Source organism: Ochotona curzoniae, unplaced genomic scaffold (assembly GCF_017591425.1).
Source record: "Ochotona curzoniae isolate NIBS_2020 unplaced genomic scaffold, NIBS_Ocur_1.0 scaffold_2453, whole genome shotgun sequence".
NCBI lineage: Eukaryota > Metazoa > Chordata > Mammalia > Lagomorpha > Ochotonidae > Ochotona > Ochotona curzoniae.
The window spans coordinates 22,290,939-22,310,587 of NW_024467094.1; the positions used below are offsets into that span (position 1 = coordinate 22,290,939).

The 19,649-nt window shown below is 50.6% G+C and overlaps 1 protein-coding gene across 5 annotated transcripts; it reads left to right on the plus strand.

Moving 5' to 3' along the window:
- The first annotated feature begins 8,562 nt into the window (after positions 1–8,562).
- Positions 8,563–19,388, plus strand: MKS1 (MKS transition zone complex subunit 1). Of its 5 annotated transcripts, none has more exons than XM_041001095.1 (18): positions 8,563–8,738; positions 9,134–9,243; positions 10,323–10,393; positions 10,754–10,909; positions 12,207–12,304; positions 12,478–12,606; positions 12,828–12,932; positions 13,537–13,645; positions 14,166–14,222; positions 15,447–15,489; positions 15,710–15,775; positions 16,513–16,583; positions 16,903–16,972; positions 17,081–17,188; positions 17,804–17,937; positions 18,343–18,425; positions 18,510–18,607; positions 18,693–18,870. In XM_041001095.1, the coding sequence occupies exons 1-18, from the start codon at positions 8,659–8,661 to the stop codon at positions 18,782–18,784; spliced, it is 1,680 nt and encodes a 559-aa protein (XP_040857029.1). In that variant the 5' UTR covers positions 8,563–8,658; the 3' UTR covers positions 18,785–18,870. The 5 variants fall into 5 exon arrangements, with proteins under 5 accessions (XP_040857029.1, XP_040857030.1, XP_040857027.1 ...); XM_041001096.1 differs by having other exon boundaries at positions 16,903–16,968; positions 17,083–17,188; XM_041001093.1 differs by lacking the exon at positions 18,343–18,425 and having other exon boundaries at positions 18,693–19,388.
- The last annotated feature ends 261 nt before the right edge of the window (positions 19,389–19,649 follow it).

The window sequence follows — 19,649 nt, forward strand, 5'->3', positions numbered from 1 at the left end:
TAGTCTTCTGTGTCTTTTTTTAAAGTGTTATTCATTTGTTTTTTCAAAAGATTGATTTATTTTAATTGTAAAGGCAGATATACAGAGAGGAGGAGAGACAGAGAGGAACATCTTCTATCCACTGATTCACTCCCCAAACAGCCACAATGGCCAGAGCTGAGCCAATCTGAAGCCAGGAGCCAGGAGCCTCCTCCGGATCTCCCACGTGGGTGCAGGGTCCCAAGGCTTTGGGTTGTCCTCGCCTGCGTTCCCAGGGTACAAACAGGGAACTGGATGGGAGCAGGGCCACTGAAATTAAAACTGGTGCCCATATGAGATCCCAGCATGTGCAAGACGAGGACTTTAGCCACTAGGCTACCGTGCCAGGCCCTAAGTGTTATTTATTTGAAATTCAAATGTAAGAGGAAAGGAAGTAGAGAGGAAAGGATGCAGAGAGGTAGGTAGAAAGGAGAGAGGGGGAGAGAGAGAGAGAGAGAATCCATTAGAAGGGAGCTGGATCATAGGCAGGGCAGCCAGGACTTAAACAAGTATTCCACTAGGTGTTGCTGGCCTTGTAAGCAACAGTTACATTTGCTGTGCTAAGGTGCAGGCCCCAGGGGATTGTTTCCTTAACTTAGAGTAGCAACTTTGAGAGTCATGCCTGTGGTTTTAGGTCAATTCCTTGTTTTTATTGTGAAATATCCCCATTGCATAGATATAATACAATTTGCTTAAACATTTACGTACTGATGAGTATTTGTGCTGGTTCCTGCTTCAACTGCTACAATAAAGTTACTGTGTGGACATATATTATGATTTATTCTGAGTAAGTGCTTAGGAGTCGGATTACTGGTTCCTATGGTAAACACAGAAGTTCCGGGACCGGGCGCCCAAACGGAACCTTCCACCCAACCCATCACTTTCAGAAGGTCATGGGGAGCACAGCCTAACCTCCCAAGCTGGGAATTCTACTCTGCTGCCTGCTTAAATGCAGCTGGTGCCATCTTGGCTCAGATGGCCAGGGTGCTAATGGTGCCAGGCAAAGCCTGCTGGCTGTCTGATAATGAGCTCTGGGGACTTAGGGGTATGGGCCTATAAGAGATCTGGTGTTTGGCAATGGTGTGGGCATGTAAGAACCTGAGAGTTCATGTCCAGGTGATGAGTGACTTCTGAGGGACTTTCATGGACATTGCCACTATTTTAGCAGGTGAGGAAATACTGCCTAGAGACATCCATGGGTAATGCTACCATATGTGCAGGTGAGGAATGACTCCTGAGGGACTCCCAATGACAGGGCCACTATACTTGCAGGTAAGTGGGGGAACTGAGACCTAGTGGTTTGGAGGGGAGAGACTGGACGACCTGTATGGATCAGACTATTGCACCAGCCTACTTGGGAGTTCTAAGTTGGGCTTGTTAGCATGGAACATGGCTGACCACCACATGCCAGCCCACACAAAAGCTAAGGCTGGGGGCCTGTCTGGCAGGGCTGGATCCCAGAATCTGACTATGAGTACTGGAACAGGGGACGGATCACATTAGGCTGGACCATGACACTAACCAGCACATGAGAGAACCAGGACCGGAGATAAATTCTATAGGGTACATGTGGGCCCAACCCTATGGAAATACAAGTCCTGCTAGTTAGTTTAAGAATTGGGGTGGTGATGGACTAAGCTAGGTGTGACCATGGAATCCACCAACACTCATGACTACCGGGGCTGAGGGCAGGCCGAGCAGCCCTGCTGCAGCACCTGCATGTATACTCTAAAACAGGGTGGGAGGCAAAACAGGCCACAACATCCATCAGCTCATACAAAGTTCAGGATGAAGGGCCAAGAAACTCCAAGTAAGGGCCTAGTGTCTGTTGGCAGGCATGAGATCTGGGTCTGGAAGAACTTGGGAAACTCCCCAAGGGGTCATAGCTCTACCTGGTGAGCACGAGGTCCAGGCCTTTTGTTGGGCTGGCTGGGCAAGGTAGCTCCATCTGTTGGCAAGTGTGTGAGTTGGTTTTGGAAGAGGGTGGAATGGGCAGGGCTGAGCAAACCACAGCCCACTGGCAAATGCAGAAACCAGGCTGGAGTGCAGGTCTTGTTGAGCTAGGCTATCATACCTACCAGTTTGCATGAGCCAGGGATGGGAGCAGACTGAGGTGGGCCAGGTTGCAGCACACACCAGCGAGAGTTGGGACTGGGGGCCGACCAGGTCAGGTCATGCTACTGCATCCAGAGACAAAAGCCAGGACAGGTGAGGGGCTATGCCAAGCTGGGTCAGAACGATCACTGGCATTCGTGAGATCTGTGGCTGGGAACAGGCCTGGTTGGGGAGCTAAGAAGATGCCCTGGCTGGGTTGTGGTTCCTACTGGTAAGCATGAGGACTGGAGTGGGCACTGTGATCTGGTCTGTACATGGCTACAGTGTCCCTGGGCACAAGTGTGGACTGGGTCTGGAGTGAACCAGACTGGGCTAGACTTCAGCACCCAGTGGTGCTCATGAGAGACAGGGCAGGTATAGGATGGGCTGGGATAGGCCCCTGCTGAGCAATGTGTAAGCTGTGTCTGGGTGTGGACCAGGCTTCGCTGGGCTTAGTTTAGCACCCAACAGTAAGAACCAGAATGAGTAAGAACTGGTCAGGAAAGGCCACTGTTTCTACTAGGACAGGAGGTAGACTAAGTAGGGCTGGCCCATGGACCCACTGGTATGTGTGAGATTTGTCATTGTAAGAGGTTCTGCTGGAGGAGCTTGGGTAACTCCTCTGTCAGGACACAGGTGAATGCAAGAACCAAGACAGGGAGCAGCTAAGACCAGGTAATGGTACCCACTGGCATACATTTGGCTCAGTTCTGGGATGAACCAGGCTGGGCCAGTTCATATCACCTGCTGGCAAATCCAAGAACCAGATGGTGTGTGAGTCGTGCCAGGTTGGGCTGCAATACCAGCCAGTTCACATGAGGGCTGGGACTGGGGGCCAGCCTGGCTGGGTTAGGCTCTAGTCCCCACCAGTGTGAGCTGAAATCGGGGGGCAGGCCAGGCTGCACCAGGCTATACCACCTACTGGCAAATGCTGAGGTGAGGCAGGCCATGCCAGAATGGGCCACATCACCCAACCAGCACTTGTGAGACCAAGCGGGGAGGGAGCAAATCCAGTAGAGAGGCTGTGAGGGGCTCCCTTGCTGGGCCACCACTCCCACTGGAAAGCGTGAGAGCTGGGATGGGGGCAGACCAGGCTGGACAGGGCTACAACATCTGTTGGCTTCCATGTGAGCTGGATGAGGGAAAGCCAGGCTGGATTGACAGTTCCTACTGGTGCATGCATAAGCCAGAATGGGTGTGGGTTGGTTGGGCTTTGCTGCAGCATCAGCTGGCAGATGCTGACACTAGGGGCAAATTCTGTCTGAAATACAGAACTATCTAGAGAGTACACTACCCGGGAGTGGGAGTGGGCTCATCAGGGAAACAGTGGGCACCTCCCTCTTGGGCTGCCACTTCCACTGGTGAGCATGAGAACCAGGACTGGAATAGGCATGGTTGGACAGAGAATGGCACCCACTGGTCCAAGTGTGGACTGGATAGTGGAGCTGGTTGGGCCAATGTGCATTGACATATATGAGAGAGAAGACAGGGCTGGAGCTAGAACTGATCCGGGAACTGCAACCATCAGCATGTGTGTATGCTGATTTGGGGGACGAATTGTGCCAGATGCTATATTGGCAAGCACATACAAGAATCAGGTCTGGAAAGGTTTGGGAAACCCGCTCAATTGAACCACCGGACCCAGAACTCCAGCCATGGAGAGAATTGCAGGTTCCATGGTCTGATCGTGGAGTACATGGGCCTCCAAAGTAGCTTAGGTGGAGCAGTGAACAGCATATCCAGATGCACATAGAGGATATGGCAGTACACTGGAGCATAACAGAGGACAGAGGACAGAGGACAGAACAAATTGATCAGCTACCCCAGCCAAGTGTTGGCAGTGAATATCTGGACAACTGCTCTGGCCATTGTGGTCACTTGGAGAGTAAGATCCTTCTCTCTGTCTCTCCTGTAAATCCACCTTTCTAGTAAAAATAAATCTTAAGAGAATAGATAAAGTTTTAGTTTTAGACTTTCTAATAGACATGTAGTGGTATATTATTGTGTTTTTCAAATAAATTTTGTTTATTTTTATTTACTTGAAAGGCAGAGAGACAAAGTTTAGAGAGAAAGAGAAAGAGATCTTCCATCTGCTCAGTAATTTACCAATAGCTCGTAACAGCTGTTGGTGGTCGGGGTTGAAGCCAGGAGCGCTATACTCAGCATGGCAGGGACCCAAGCACCTGGGTCATCGCATGCTGCTTCCTGGGGTGTGCATCCGCAAGAAGCTGGGTTTGGAAGCAGAGCAGTGCCTTGAATCAGGCACTCTGACATGGGATGCAGGCATCCCAAGTGCAACTTGAATGCTGTACCAATTCCCTGCCCCTTACTGCATTTAAAAAATATTATTCATTTTTTATTGGAAAGGCAGACCAGATTTACAAAGAAGAAATAGAAAGATCTTCTATCTACTGGTTCACTCCTCCAGCAGCCACAATGACCAGAGCTGAGCCTATCTGAAACCAAGAGCCAGAAACTTTTTCTGGGTCTCCCACGTGGGTGCAGGTCCCAAGTCTTTGAGCCATCCTCAACTGCTTTTCCCAGGATGGGAAGTGGAGCATCCAGGGCACGATTTGGTGCCCATACGGGATCCCAGCATGTGCAAGGTGAGGATTTTAGCCACTGAGCCATTGTGCTGCCCACTCCGGCTATGTTTTTAACAAGGCACTTCCTGATTAATGATGCTGAGTTTCTTTTCATGGGCTTATTGCCATTAATATGTGTTCTTTGGTAAAATGCCTATTCAACTCTATGGTTCATCTACTCCATGGAATACTACTCAGCTATTAAAAAAAACAAAATGCAGTTCTTTGTGGTCAAATGGGCCCAACTGGAAACCATAATGCTAAGGGAAATGAGCCAATCCCAAAAGGTTAGATAACACATGTTTGCCTTAATTTAACCTGTAATTTTTTTTGAAGCTGTAATTAATACTGTCTCAACCATGTGTTTTGAAAAATTGAACTTGCATTATTTTTAACATATTGTTTACTCAATATTATGTCAATTAATTCCATAACATTGTATATTGTTGCTGATGTTATGTTGGGACTTTTAATTTATTGGGATTTTACTGTGTTGGCTCTACCTTCAGACCAGAGAACGTCTCCCCAAGAAGCTGTTGAACTTATCTGGACAATAAGATGCTGGACTCTATGCTTGGTATATGCTTGCAATGAAGGAATCTCAACTGAACTTGAACTGTAGTAATGCAACAAGGTGGAGGAATCCACCATGGGGGGAAGGTTATGGGACGGTTGGGGGGAATCCCAGTACCTATAAAACTATATCACATAATACAATGTTATTAACAATAAAAAATATTGTTTTATTACTGAGTTATAAGAGCATCTTATAGATACTCCATATGTCTTTTATTGGACATATTTTACATATATATTTTCCCAGTTTACTTCTTGCCTTCTCATTTTCTTAACAGTGTCTTTTAAAGAACAGAAGTTGTTTGCTTTAATTGAAACCAACTGATTAATTTCTTTATAGTTTGTACATTTTGAATCCTAGCCAAGAACTTTCACCCATTCATGGTCTCAAAGATTTTGGATCTCAGAGATTTGCTCACATTTCGTCTAGGCATTTTATATTTGAAATATTACTTTTAGGTCTATGATCTATTTTACTTACTGAATTTCATGGAATAAAGAGTTGAGTTTCTGTTTTCTTTTGATTTCCAATTATTTCAGTATTATTTGTGGAAAATACTTTCTCCATTGAATTACTTTAGGGTCATTTTCAAAGATCCATTTATTAAATGTAGAGATATATTTTATATTCTATATACTGTTCTATCAATCTGTTCCTCTATGTTATACCACACCATACTTAGTTTTGTTTTTATGTTTCAAAATCCTTTTAACCAGTCAAATCCTTTGTACTTGCATATAAATTTTAGAATCAGCTTGTCAATTCTATAGAAATGGGGTAGGAGTTTTATTGGAACTTAAATCATTTGAAGATAATTATCTTAATAATACTGATTCACTGACTATGAATATGTAATAGTCATATGTTTTAACAGAACCTTTTTATCTCAATCAATGTTTTGAAGTTTGAAGTGTAAAGCCTTGCACATACTTTAATTTTCCTGCTTTATGTGATGCTATTGTAGATGGTACAATTTTTAAAATTAAAACAAATTTTAATTAATGCGCAATAATAGCACAGCCTCAGGGGTGCAATGCAACACTCTACCATGTGTGTGAACACTGTGTACTGACGAAACCAAGGCAATGAACCTCTCCATCTCCTGTGACGCCACCCCACACTGGGCGCAGGCTTGGGGCTCGTGTCTTCCAATCATTCACAAAATGAATTACAGCTCAGTGTGCGCTGCAATCCCCTGGTGTGCTGCAGAGCAGCAGGCTACCTGCCTTCCTCCAACTGCATTCTGATATCTATAACCCAACCCGCCTCTCTCACCAATCCCTCCACCATACATAGATTGATTTCATTTTAGCTTTCACATGTGAGGGAGAACATGTGGTATTTTTTTTTCTGTGTCTGACTTCATAATGTTCCCCTACTCCATCCATCAGCTGCAGATGTTAGGATATCATGTCCCCCTGCCCCAACAGTTATATTCCATTGTATCCACACAGGACATCGTCTTTACTGATTTATCTGCCGATGGCTATTAAGGTTGATTGCATATCTTGGCTATCGGTGATAGTGAAACAATATGGGTGGACCCTTTTTTGTGTAATAAAAATAAAAGTAGACCCAGTATGGTAGTATATCAAGCTAAGCCTGTGTCTAGGGTGTCAGAATCCCAAATGGACACTGGTTCTAGTCCCAGCTGTTCCACTCCCAATCTAGTTCCCTGCTTATGGCCTGGGAAAGTAGAAGAAGCTCACCCAAGTCGTTGGGCCCCTGCACCCGCATAGGAGACTTGGAAGAAGTTCTTGACTCTTGGCTTAGGACTGCCCAATGCTGGCCATTGTGGCCATTTGGGGATTGAACTAGTGGGTGAAAGATATTCTGTCTCTCCTTCTGTCTTTGTAACTCTGCCTTTACAATAAAAATAAATAAATCTTAAAATAAATAGAAATAGAGACTTTGGCTTCTCGTTTGTATAATCTAAGCCTGATTTTCAACAAGATGCCAGAGTATGAGTGTAGGGCTGCAGGCCATTCTTGATACCAGGAGAGAAGGCTTTTGCGATCTGATGCAAGCTGTGAACACGTCCCAGAAATTGCCGCATCCAGAATTCCAGGGAACAAGATAATGGCCCCGTTGAATCCTACTCAGGAACTTCAGTTTTAAGAGTTTTGATTTATAGAAATCAGTAAACAGAGAATTCACAAAAGCCCATTAATTTGTTTAAAAAAAAGTGTAATACTAAGAATGGTTAGTTACACCAATAGCTTACACCGTTGATGCCACCTTGGTAGGTTCACAGGGTGCCGTGTTGGCACACTCACAATGCCGCAGGGAAAGCTGCAGGGGTCCTTTCTTAAGTGCTATGATTTCTGCCTCCACAGCTTCATCTGTTGGAACAGTCATTTCCTACAGTGGTAGTGAACACCCTGGCCAGTGAAAGGCTGTGAGTGAAGGATGTGTGGGCTTCCAGAGACAGACAGAACTGACTGCAATCCAATGTGTCTGTCACTCACTGGAGTGCCACCTTGGTGAACTCTTTAGCCTCTGGCTTGCACAAACTTCACCTGTAAAATAGGGACTTAAGATTTCTATACAGATTAGGAACAGTGCCAACCAAATTCCCGGATTATGTTAGATCCTAAATAAACGGTGCTATGTCTGACGCGTCCTAGGTGTTACAGAAAGAGCAGCTATGGGACTCTGCCTTTCAAAGCCATAAGATCAAACTGACAAGAGATTCCTGAATTCAGGGGGACACCTGCTCACCCTGTTGGGGAAGCAGCAAGTGTCAGAGGCATAACTTGACATTCACAAGGTGCTGGGAACCAGCTTGAGGGTTTGGCACGCCCCAAATGTCACCTCGCGGGTTTCTCGGGGGTCAGGGGCAGGGCAGTGACACGCAGGGGAAGAACCTGGGCTAAAACAACACCTTTTTCCCCCTTCTGCTGACTTCCTTGTTCTGATTGCTGGTCTTCCTGGTTTTCCCTTCTCAGGTCCAGAGAGAATACCAAAACAAAGGCTGATACACAGGACACTTTTTTCTCCCTCACTTAAGAATTCATGTTTTTATGTGGTGCGTGCTGCCGCCCTCCGTAATGCCTTGGGTAACAACGAGTGCCTTCCTCCAGTCACGTCCAGGGGAAGACAGAAAGGCACAGCGGGCACACAAGTCCGGCCCCGTCGCCCCTTCCGCGTCTACGTGAAGTGGGCTGACGGCGGTGCCTGCTTCCTCATTGGCTCATCGCATCAAGGCCCGCCTCTTGGGTCGCGCCAATGGTAAGCGGATTAGCAGCTGGTTCCTGCACCGCTCGCGCTGGAGCGCCAGGGAGAGACCATGCGGAAGGAAGGGCGTCCGCCCCAGCGTCTGCGTCGCCAGGGGAACTAGGGACAGCGCGCTATCCGGCGCAGGCGCTGCGCGTCGCAGCTGTCATGGCGGACACCGGGTGGAGCACTGACACTGGGGAGGCCGTGTACCGCTCCCGGGATCCTGTGCGCAATCTGCGCCTCCGGTAGTCGCGCCGCCCCAGCCCGGGAAGCCATGCTTTTATACCCTTAGATAATTCGAGCCTGAACTTGTACTACTGATTCCCCCGCTTCCGCTCACAATCCGACTGCTTCCTCGGTGGTCTCCCACTTCGTCTCCCATTGCCCAATCCTCTGCGCGCACCGCGTCCAAGCACAACTTTCACACCCAGCCATCCCCGTTTCAAGTCCTGCAGCTCCCTAGTTCCTCAGAGCCCTGGTATCCAGTACATCCTCTCATCCTCTTTCCTGTAGGGCCCGTGCCCCACCTTTGTATCCCACCTCTGTATCCCACCTCCTCTATTTTGTTCTTGCCATCCTTGCTCGGCATGGTGTGTGTGTGTGTTGTAACTCGCATTTGGGGCTTCTGTTTTCTCGACAGAGTCCACCTGCAAAGGATCACCTCCAGCAGCTTTCTGCATTACCAGCCTGCCGCCCTGCCGGGGAAGGACCTCATAGACTTGGCCACCTTCGGGCCTCACCCCACTGCCAGTGGGTGTCACGGTGGAGAGCTGGGTCCCTGGGGACCTGGGCAAAGGTTGGGGGAGGTAGAGGTGCCTTTTCGACAGAAGAGACCCAGGTCTGTGGTCTTCAGAGAAAACAGCACCTTTTAACCTAGGAGAACTGGAAGGCAGAGAGATTGAGTTTCTTACCTGAAGTTGCATGGCTGGTAAATGTTGGCACCTGGATTTGACCGCAGGCAGTGTTAACGACTATATTGTGTTGTTTGTGAGGGTGGAATAAGCACAGTTGCTACCATCAAGACATATACGTGGGCAAATAGAGTGAAATGATCAACAGTCTACTTCTGAAATGTTACAAATGTACCTGGCGACCCCAGTACCAGTTGTAGCTCTGTTTGTGTGTGTGTGTGTGTGTAAGAAGGTATACTCTGAAGTCTGTATTTGCATGTGAACACTTAGACAATTTTAAGATAGAACGCTACTTGCCAACTGCATGTGAAAACCCACTGTATTCTTGTGGTTCTCCTTGTCTGGGCAGCTAGAGGAGCAAGGAAGAGACACTGAGGTACCCGGGTGAGGTCATAGGTGCTTCTGCCTTTGGTTGTTTTTGCTTTGTACTCAGAAGTGTGTGGCAGTCAATTTTGAAGCTTGTGTCTATGAAAAAAAAAATCTTGGGAGCTTGTTACATTTGGTTCTTTCAAAAATCATTAATTTGCCTCACCTGGCACTTGGTCCCTGACATGGTTGTGATTCCAGGTATATGGCTTCAGGAATAATAAAGATCAAAATGTCAGGGTTCTCATCTCACACATACAGACAGCTGGCATCAAGGGAGAGCTTGGCGAGGCAGCCTCCATCTAAAGTGCCATTCCTGACAGTGCATGAGATGGGCTATTTCCTGCAAGGCTACATTTTATTGGAATTTGAGTGGTGATCGAGACTTTGTGGGTTGTCGTCTCGGCTCTGCCCCTGCTAACTGGAGTAGTCAGTCTCTAACCTTTCTGTATATGGAGTGCTGAATACATCCCTGAACTCCCAGCTGGCTCTGCTTGCAATCAGCCGGCTCACCAAGTGGGACTGACGTGAGCTGCACTGTTGTCTTTGGAGGTGGACATCGCCCGGATGAAGATGAAGAGGAGGAGCTGGTGATCGGGTGGCAGGAGAAGCTCTTCAGCCAGGTGAGTCAATGTTGATGGTCTGCCTGACCTGTTTCCACCCGGCCAGGTAAGGGTTGCCCAACTGATTTCTGGAAAGCTTGCACCTGTTTAGGTTTTCCCCTGTTGTGTTTCCCCATATCATGGCTGCCACTGCTCAGTCTGGGTTGAGGCCCTTTTCCCTGTGCATTATGCCACCTGGGACAGCAGAGTTGCATTACAGCCCCCCGCTCCTTTTATCTCCGACATTCTAAATAAATGGGAATTGAGTCTATGCAAATATGCCAGAAAATATCAGCTCTGTTGGGTTGACTGGATGAAGCAGTTCCGGAAGGAAAGTTTGTGGGGTCTCAGTTGATGTCTGTTTCCTCGGGGTGGCTTCAGTTTGAAGTAGATCTGTACCAAAACGAAGCCGCCTGTCAGAGCCCTTTGGATCATCAGTACCGGCAGGAGGTCCTGAAGCTCGAACACTCGGGTGGCAGGAAGAACCGACGGATCTTCACCTACACCGACTCTGACAGATACACCAACTTGGAAGAGGTATTGTTCTTCCCAAGGCCCTATAGCTTGCTTCTTTGCCTCCCCTGGTTTTCTGCCACCTCACTGGATGCTAAATCAGAAGCCTGGCATGGGCCGGGGGTAGGGGAGATCTATAGACTGCCTGGAAACTGCCATGAGCTGCTGGCAGCTTGAGGTAGAGTGGGCAGTGTCCGCAGGTGGTGGGACCGCTGCTCCCTCTGCCTGCTGAAGGGCCAGGAGGGAGACACTTGCAGCATCTCTGAGGCCCGGCTGGCAGACTGCAAACCTGCAGGAGCAACCCCTGGACTTCCACCAAGCATCGGGAGATAAGACACATGGGTGGAATCTAGAACATTCTAGGTAGAATTCAGCAGGGAACTCAGCCACAATGCAGTGTGTGTGTTTGAAGAGGGATTCAGTGCAGCCCTGAGGGGAATGCTGTGTGCTCCAGTTGCCTATGCCATACCATTGTGGCTGTGCTGTGGGTTGGTTTTTTTCCCCCTAATCACTTCACAGACTCTGGCTTCTCAGGGAGGTTTTGAAACTCCGTGAGAGTACAGCTTGTATTCTCTGGTTTTGGTCTTCAATCCTGTAGAGCTCTGCAAGTGGCAGGTGTTAAATGATTTTGCCAGATTAGAAGCTTCTGTTAAGAGAGCTGTGGGTTGATGGCATATAAAATGTGGGATGTCTGGTTTGGAAAATTCTGGAAAACTGGAACTAAAAATCCAGGTAGGGCTCAGTTACCCACATCAGGATTTTCCATTTAGCAATTTGCAACAACCTGGCCAACTTAACATGAATAAGGCAGTAACCCAACTGAATGCAGGCTGATTTCTAGACTTGCAGGGGAAGGGAGTAGGCATTTGACTCAGGGTGCTGGTGGAGGTGCCTGTTCCCATATCAGAGTGCCTGGGTTCAACAGCCTGCTCTAGCTCCTGACTCCAGCTTCCTGCTAATGTGTATGCTAAGTGGGAGTGGTGATGGCTCAAGTAACTGGGTTCCTGGATTGTATTCATGGTTCCCTGTGCAGTTACGGGGGATGTCTGGGGAGTGAACCAGTGGATGGGAACACATTCTCTGTCAAATAAATTAAAAAGTAAAGAAATTCCTTAATTCTAGGGCAAACTGAGACCCTGTAGGGGTCTTCTCTGGATTGTTTGTGCCCCCACTCTCTTGTTGGTGTGGTCTGACTATGAGCTGGTTATCGCTGCCAGGTTCTGGCTCCTGATGAGGGTTTGCAGGAAGATGTCCGTGCAGGTACTTGGGCCCAGGTGGCCCTGTCCAGATGGCTTGCACAGGGCTGCTCTCTTTTCCCCAGCACTGTCAGAAAATGACCACGGCAGCCAGTGAGATGCCATCCTTCTTGGTCGAACGGATGGCGAATGTCAGGCGGCGCCGGCAGGACAGGCGAGGGACGTGAGTGCAAGGACACAGGAGTGCAGGGGTGCTGGGTTCCCCTCCATGCTACTGTGCAATGTGTGTCCACTGGCCCTGGCTGCCCAGTCCACAGTGGACCTCCACTCTGTGTGGACCCATTGGGCTTTCCATGGGGTACCAGGGAGGTGACCTTTCCCAATGGTGTCTCCCAGAGAGGGCGGCATTCTCAAGTCCCGCATTGTCACCTGGGAACCCTCCGAGGACTTTGTTCGGAACAACCACGTCATTAATACCCCTCTTCAGACGATGTACATCATGGCAGACCTGGGGCCCTACGGAAAGTGAGTGCAGCGTCTCCCTGCCCACCCTGGTCACCATCATTGCGTATCACTCACCATCTCCTTCCTTCTGGGTATAGTCTTCCAGGCTGGTGGGAGAGGGAAGGCCTTCTTCTTCCCTCTCTTCTCAGTGGAAGACGCCTTCAGCCTCTTCCCTCAAGTGGGCTGTCCGCCTACTCTCCTGGAGGGCGCACAAGCACCTCTTTGGACTTTCTACTTTCTAGGCTTGGCTATAAGAAGTATGAGCATGTCCTGTGTACTCTAAAGGTGGACAGCAATGGAGTGATCACAGTCAAACCTGACTTCACTGGCCTCAAAGGGCCCTACAGGTGAGAGGAGGAAGGAGGTACTGTGACAACTGGTGTGCCTTCCTGTGGCCTTTCTTCCTGCCCCTGCTCCAGGACATTCTCAGAAAGCTCATTCCACATTTCTGCAGTGCTCTCTATTCTGCCCCGGCTCGCTGGCCCTGAGGACGCTGCCATACGGTGTGTGGCTGCACAGCTAGGAAGCAGTGCCTTCCGTTGGTGGCTGGTGGTATGCAGACGATGCTGTGCACAGCCAAGTGCAGGGCCAGGGTAGGGCAGTGGCCTCAGCCAACCCTCCTGTGCGCCAATTGTTCCTTGCATATCTGTCTCAGGTGACAGCTGCAAGGCATTAATGATCTGGACCAATCTCTCCACTTTCCAGGTGAGAGAACCAGGAGCCAGGCTGGTTGTGCCTTGGGCCTTCACTGTGACTCAGAGGCTGAAATGGGCCTGGGAATCTCTAGTCTGTTGTCCCCTCTACTCTGTCACTGTTTTCCCCAGCATGGCTGATAGCCATGCCCATGGGCTGAGTGAGATATGTGGCAGCTGTGGCTCATCCTTGAGGCGAGCCTGGAGGGACTCGGCTGTCACCGAGGGAGTTGATCCTTCTGCGGGTTTGACCTCACAGAATCGAGACAGAGGGGGAGAAGCAGGAGCTGTGGAAGTACACCATCGACAATGTGTCCTCCCTGGCACAGCCGGAAGAGGAGGAGCGGGAGCAGCGTGTGTTCAAGGATGTAAGAGTTACTCCTATGCCAGTACTGCAGGGCAAGGCCCCGGTACCCAGAGCGGAGGCCGTGACTGAGCCTCATGGAAGCAGTGGTTGGTCATGCCCTTTGAAGCCCACCTCCCACCTTGCTGTCTTTTCGCCGTGGCCATGTGTGAGCATCCTACAGCCCAACAGCCATTACAGTGGCCATTGGTTTGAGCCTTTCCCATGCTGTGGGCCAGACACCTCACGTCCCGTTTTCCATTTAGGCCTTAAAGCTGCCTCTTGAGGTACACATCTTTACTCCTACCATTTTGTAAATGAGCAAACCAGTACCGAAGAGCTAAGTAAGCCTGCCCAGGTGTGAGTGCAGGGCCCTGGTGGGTCCAGCCCCGCCAAGTGCATACCCCCTATCAGCAGCCGAGATGCGCAGGCTTCCAACTCCCAGTGCCTCTCCCATTACTGCTGCTTCTCTCCATCTCGCTCAGAACTAAACTCTAGGCCGACTGGGGTCACATCTTAAGGTTTGATTTGGTTTGGTTCCTCAGCTTTATGGCCGGCACAAGGAGTACCTCAGCAGCCTGGTGGGCACGGACTTTGAGATGGTGAGTGGCTGGGCTTCCTGCGGCATGGCGAGCTGTGGGCGGTGGAGCAGTCTGCTGCTAACTGTGCCTTTCAGAAAGCACTTGGAGGCTTGCTCTTCAGCAAAAACCGATGTCACAGAGTAGCTTGTGGTCCTTGTGTTCTGGAACACTGCACGTGGTGTAGAACACGTTGTTTAGATAGGTGTTAATGCACCAGGGGAGGTCGGAAAGGAAGGGGGGACCAGGAGGTGGGATGTGAGCATTGGGTAACTTCGGGTGTGTGTTTCCTATACTTAAAGCAGTTTTGAACTTTTAATAAGTGGTAATGAATTCTTATAGTACTTTACAATTCACTAAAAATTATACAGATAAAAATATCTTCTTCACCCTTAATGTGGATATTTTCCTGAATTACCCCATAGAGAAAGAAAAGGGGGTAAGGAATTTCTTACTATGATCTGTTTTGACTTTTTTCAAAGAAAAACTTTTATTTACTTATTTGGAAAAAGATAGAGAGCATGAGTGATTAATTCTCCATCCATTGGTTCACTCCCCAATGTCCCCCAACAGCCAGGGCTGGGCCAGGCTGAAGCCAGGAAGCTAGAACTCCAGCTGGGTCTCCTGTATAGATGGTAGGACCCCCATCCTTGAGTACCTGATGTTTCCTAGGGATGCATTAGCACAAACTGAAATAGGAGCAGAGCTGGGATGGAAATCCAGCAATCCCAAGGGCAAGGATGCCGGGGTCCCAGGCAGTGTCTGCCTTCTGCCAATGCCCACCCCACCTTATCTCTTAGCCGGAACCACTTAGTTTGGTTATTCTGTGGTCTGTTCTTTGTTTGCCTTTATTCCAGGAGTTCCATTTTCCAGATCCAGCATCAAGGATGGCATTAGCCGATGGTCTCTCTGTCTCAAAAATTCTATTATTCTCCTATTTGCAGCATCAATCATTGTTCCGTGTCAGAAAGTTAGATAAGACACATACACAAATAATTAAAGAAGGAGAATCTGGCTTCCTGGCCTCAGTCATTTTCTAAGGGGCACAGAGTTCAAGCTGCCTGCTTCGCCTCAAAGAGCAGCTTCCTTTGGTTACTTTCCCATACTGCGTTAGTGGGGAGACTGGGCAGTGGTGATGCCCAAGGTCTGACCTCCAGCGGCAGGTCTTCTGTAGGTGTATGGACAGGGCTGAGCAGCAGCGCCGATCGCCTCCAGCCCACCGATCTTACCTATCTCTCTCCACCCCAGACTGTCCCAGGTGCCCTCCGGCTCTTTATCAATGGAGAGGTGGGTAAGTAACTTGCCAGACAGAGACAGTCTTGCTGCCTGGGCAATGCCCCACCCTGGGGGAGGCCCTGGGTTGTCTGCGGCCCTTGGGAACCTCAATGATGAGTGTAACCTGGATACTTGGGGATTTCAGACCCTCGGCAGGCTTGTTTCCAGAGCCTAGGGCAGAACTTGGTAGAGTGGTAGAAGGAAAAGCTCAAGTAATTTCTCATTTTCTTGATCAGTTTCAGCCCAAGGCTACGAGTATGACAACCTGTATGTGCACTTCTTTGTGGAGCTGCCAAGCACTAGTGAGTACTGTCCTTCAGTCTCCCCCGCATGGGCATCCTGAGAGTTCCGGAGGTGTGTGCTCAGGTCTTCTTCCCTGTATCTCCACCAAAACCGGCCCTGTTCTCTTTAAGGTCACGGGGCACGACCATGCATCAAGGCCATGGTGACTTTCCTGATTCCACCTTTCTCCATCTCTCTGCAGCACGTGGCTCAGCCCACTTGTTTTTCTGAGCTAGTCCTCTCCCTTCCATGTCATGGGTGGCTCAGCAGCCCTCTTGGCTGATTCATGTCCTCCTATTGATTTCCACAGTGCCAAGTGTAGGTCCTGGGGTGTCCAGGGCCGAGTGTAGGTCCTATGTTCCTTCTGTCCTCCCTCTTCCTGGGTGACACACCCACCCTCTGGCTTAGACACCATCTGATGTCACAGACTCCTATTGGAGATGCTTGGCATTCCTGCTTCACTTTACCACCAAGAACTCAGGATGCCCTTCCTCCCTGACTGTGTGGTTCTGGGCTTCCCCATCCTGGCAGAAGCACAGTGTCAGCCACTCTGTTCCCTGTAACAGAAATCTACAGGTTGATTGCTCTCTTTTTCTGGCTCGCTGCAGCCAGTCAGTCCGTCCGCAGTTCCTGTCTGCTCTGTCTTCAAGATGGTTTGAATGAGTGAATGAATGGCAGAAGGTAGGCACTGGGTTTTTTTCTCAACCACTGGCTCCCCTCCCAGGTGAGCTCACTGTATCTGGTCTTTGGCTTTCAGACTGGTCAAGCCCAGCTTTCCAGCAGCTCTCAGGGGTGACACAGACCTGTACCACTAAGTCTCTAGGCATGGTATGAGAATGAGGAGGGCTTCTGGGTGGGCATGAGGATTGGAAGCATGATTTGAAGCACTACCAGGTCACTGGGGAGAATCCAGAGTGTGCCCTGACTTCCAAGTGGCGCCTTAGGATGCCCGCGCCAGGGTCCTCTCTCTGTCTTGTTGAGGATGCTGGCTGCCTTGCCTCTTGGCCTCCCGTCGGGGGTGGGAGGGCATCATTTGTCTTGTTCCCTCCTGAAGGTGACCCTGTACTGGCCACAGACAGAGCAGAGTCCAAGTGAGACCCTGCCCACTCTGCAGCCCCAAGTGTAAAGTGACACCCCTGTTTTTCAGGACAAGGTGGCTTACTTCTCCTACCCATTCACATGGGAAGCCTTCTTCCAGCATGAGGACGAATCTGTGGGTAAGTGACCCAGTGGTGGCCTGGGCCCTGGGCCTCCCCAGCTGGCTCCCTCTCTGGGCGAAGCCTCCTGTGACCCGGCTGCTTGCCCCCCCACGCCCCCGCTCCCAGAGTCTCTCCCGGAGTGGCCCGTGCTGTACTGTGAGGTCCTCTCACTGGACTTCTGGCAGAGGTATCGCGTGGAAGGCTACGGGGCTGCGGTGCTGCCTATCACCCCAGGTAACCTTTTGTCCCTGCCCTGCCTCTGGGTCATGGGCTCTTGGACCGAGGAGCAACACGGAGTTTTCCAGCTGAGAAAGCCTCTCAGAAGAAGCGGGGGTTGTTAGGAATCAGGGACCTCTCCTCTGAGGATGCTTCTTGCCCTTTAGGGACACCAAGTACGGACCAGTGCTCCCTTGATGCGGTGCAGCCGTGAGGGAGCAGCTCTGGGCTGGGGGCTCCAGCACGTGCTGATGGAACCCACATTCATTTTGAAATGAGAGTGCAGACCCTGAGCTGCGGGCTTTGCAGTCGGTTCCTGCCGCTGCTCTGGGAGGCATGGGTGGAGTTCCTTCTGGTTTACCAGATGAAGGGAAAGAGGCTCTGAGAGGCTGAGAAAGCTGTCCTGAGCATGCTGGGCGTGAGCAGCAGGGCCGACATTGGGGTTTGTATTGCTGGTTTCCACACAGGCGCTGAGAACTGCCATGACAGCCTTCAGCAGGGGCCAGCTACCCCCCTCAGCTAACCCCGCCCCATCACTGAAGCTCCCAGTGCATGGGTCCGTTGCACTGCTAGGAGTCAGAGGGCTAATGTACCTCTTTGGGCCCTGGCCCCTCTGCCCTCTTCCTCACACAGGCTCGCATACCCTGACCATCTCCACGTGGAGGCCCACAGACCTTGGCACGCTGGCTGAGCTCAGGAGGTTTTTCATTGGTGGTTCTTTGGAGCTGGAGGACCTGTCCTACGTGCGGATCCCGGGGACCTTCAAGGTGGCTTCTGCCTCTGAGGAGACCCCATGCTTGGAACTTACTGGAAGGCAACATATGGGTTAAGGCCCCTGAGTTGGTCCCTGCTTCCCCTTCCCATTGCTAAGCACCTGCTGTCTAGTGGTACACAGCCACTTTGGGAGCCAGACAGGGCCACATTGCTGTCTAGGACATCTCTAGAAATTAGTGCCCTTGGGGGATTTCCCTTGTTCCTGAAGGGTTCCATTATCAGGGCAGAAGACCCCATGACCACAGTGGGGAACCCAATGCTAGCCTGGAGGTGCTGGCAGGGGGCTTCCCCACCGGAAGTGGTCTTCCTGAGAGTGAGGATTGAGAGTGTGGCCAGTCTGCCACAGGGTCTCAGCTAGGGCTGCAGAGCCTGACACTGCCTTCCCTGTGTCCCTGCAGGGGGAGCGCCTGAGCCGCTTTGGTCTCCGCACAGAGACCACGGGCAGTGTCACCTTCCGCCTATACTGTCTGCAGCAGTCCAGGTGAGTGGCCCTGGCCCTGCGTCTCGGGGCTCCTCATCCCTGGGTGCTGGGAACATGGCCACCATGTGCTCGGCCTCCCTGCAGGGCCTTCATGGAATCGAGCTCCCTGCGGAAAAGGATGCGGAGTGTGTTGGACCGTCTGGAGGGATTCAGCCAGCAGAGCTCTGTCCACAACGTGCTGGGTATGTGCCCCTTTCCACCCAGGCTTCCAGGGTCGCGCAGGTCATGTTCCTGCTTGTATCATAGCAGTGTCCCCTTCCCTTGCAGAAGCCTTCCGTCGAGCCCGGCGCCGTATGCAGGAAGCCCGGGAGAGCCTCCCCCAGGACCTAGTGAGCCCATCCAGGACCTTGACCTCTTAGCCCACCGCAGCCCTGGCCCACTGTGCCAGAAGCTAGCCAGGACAGGGGTGTGCTTAGTGAGCGCCCTGGAGAGCCTGTGTCCCATGTGGCCCCTTTCAGACGGTGTCAGAGCATCAGAGCACAGCAGGCTTTGGATCCAAAACTCACCCGGATGAGCCCACCATCTGTCTGTCTTTGACATGGCCTCTTTCTAGCCTGTTGCAGTCTCCACGGTCAGGGGCTGCGGGTACTGCTATTCCACAATCTTGCAAAGTATAACTTTCTTCCAAGAAACAGGAAGTAGAAAGAGATCTTTCACCGCCGGCCCCTCCATTCCGGCTGTCTGTTTCCAACATGGCCTTCTGCTGTTGCCTGCGTCTGGCTGAGTTTGGGAAGCAACTTATTTCATAAAGGAAGGCTGAGGGCAGTACCCGCTCCTTTCTGCCAGCAGAGCTGTGTTTTTAATTGTGCTTTTGTGTATAAAGCCTTTTTGATACCGATTGCTGTTTTGTAGTGGCTTCTCTGCCCAGGTCGTTGGCCTGAGGGGATCTTCTCAGTGTTGGGGTCCCTGCCACCCATGCCCTTCCCTCCGCTGCTGTCCCCACTGTGGACTATGTACTTTGACCCTCTCAGATCAGCCCTAGAAGAGGCGAGTGCCAGCTGGCATCTTGGCAGCACCTGGGGCAAGCAGAGCCTGGCCACACCATCCCCGGCCCAGAAACAACAGCCGTGGCCCTCGGCAGTGCTTTATTGGTAGAAACAGAACATTGCTGGTCAACAGGCAGGAAGGAGGACTGTGGGGTGGCTGGGGGACTGTGTGAGTGTGGGAAGAAGGGAGTTTGAAAGACAGAAGAACGTGCTGCAAGGCCTATAGCTGACTCTTGCC

Coding starts and splice junctions, on each gene's coding strand:
- MKS1 (XM_041001093.1), top strand. CDS start 8,659: ATGGCGGACACCGGGTGGAGCACTGACACTGGGGAGGCCGTGTACCGC. Junction 12,305..12,477: donor CGGCAGGACAGGCGAGGGAC/GTGAGTGCAAGG, acceptor GGTGTCTCCCAG/AGAGGGCGGCATTCTCAAGT. Junction 12,607..12,827: donor GACCTGGGGCCCTACGGAAA/GTGAGTGCAGCG, acceptor TCTACTTTCTAG/GCTTGGCTATAAGAAGTATG.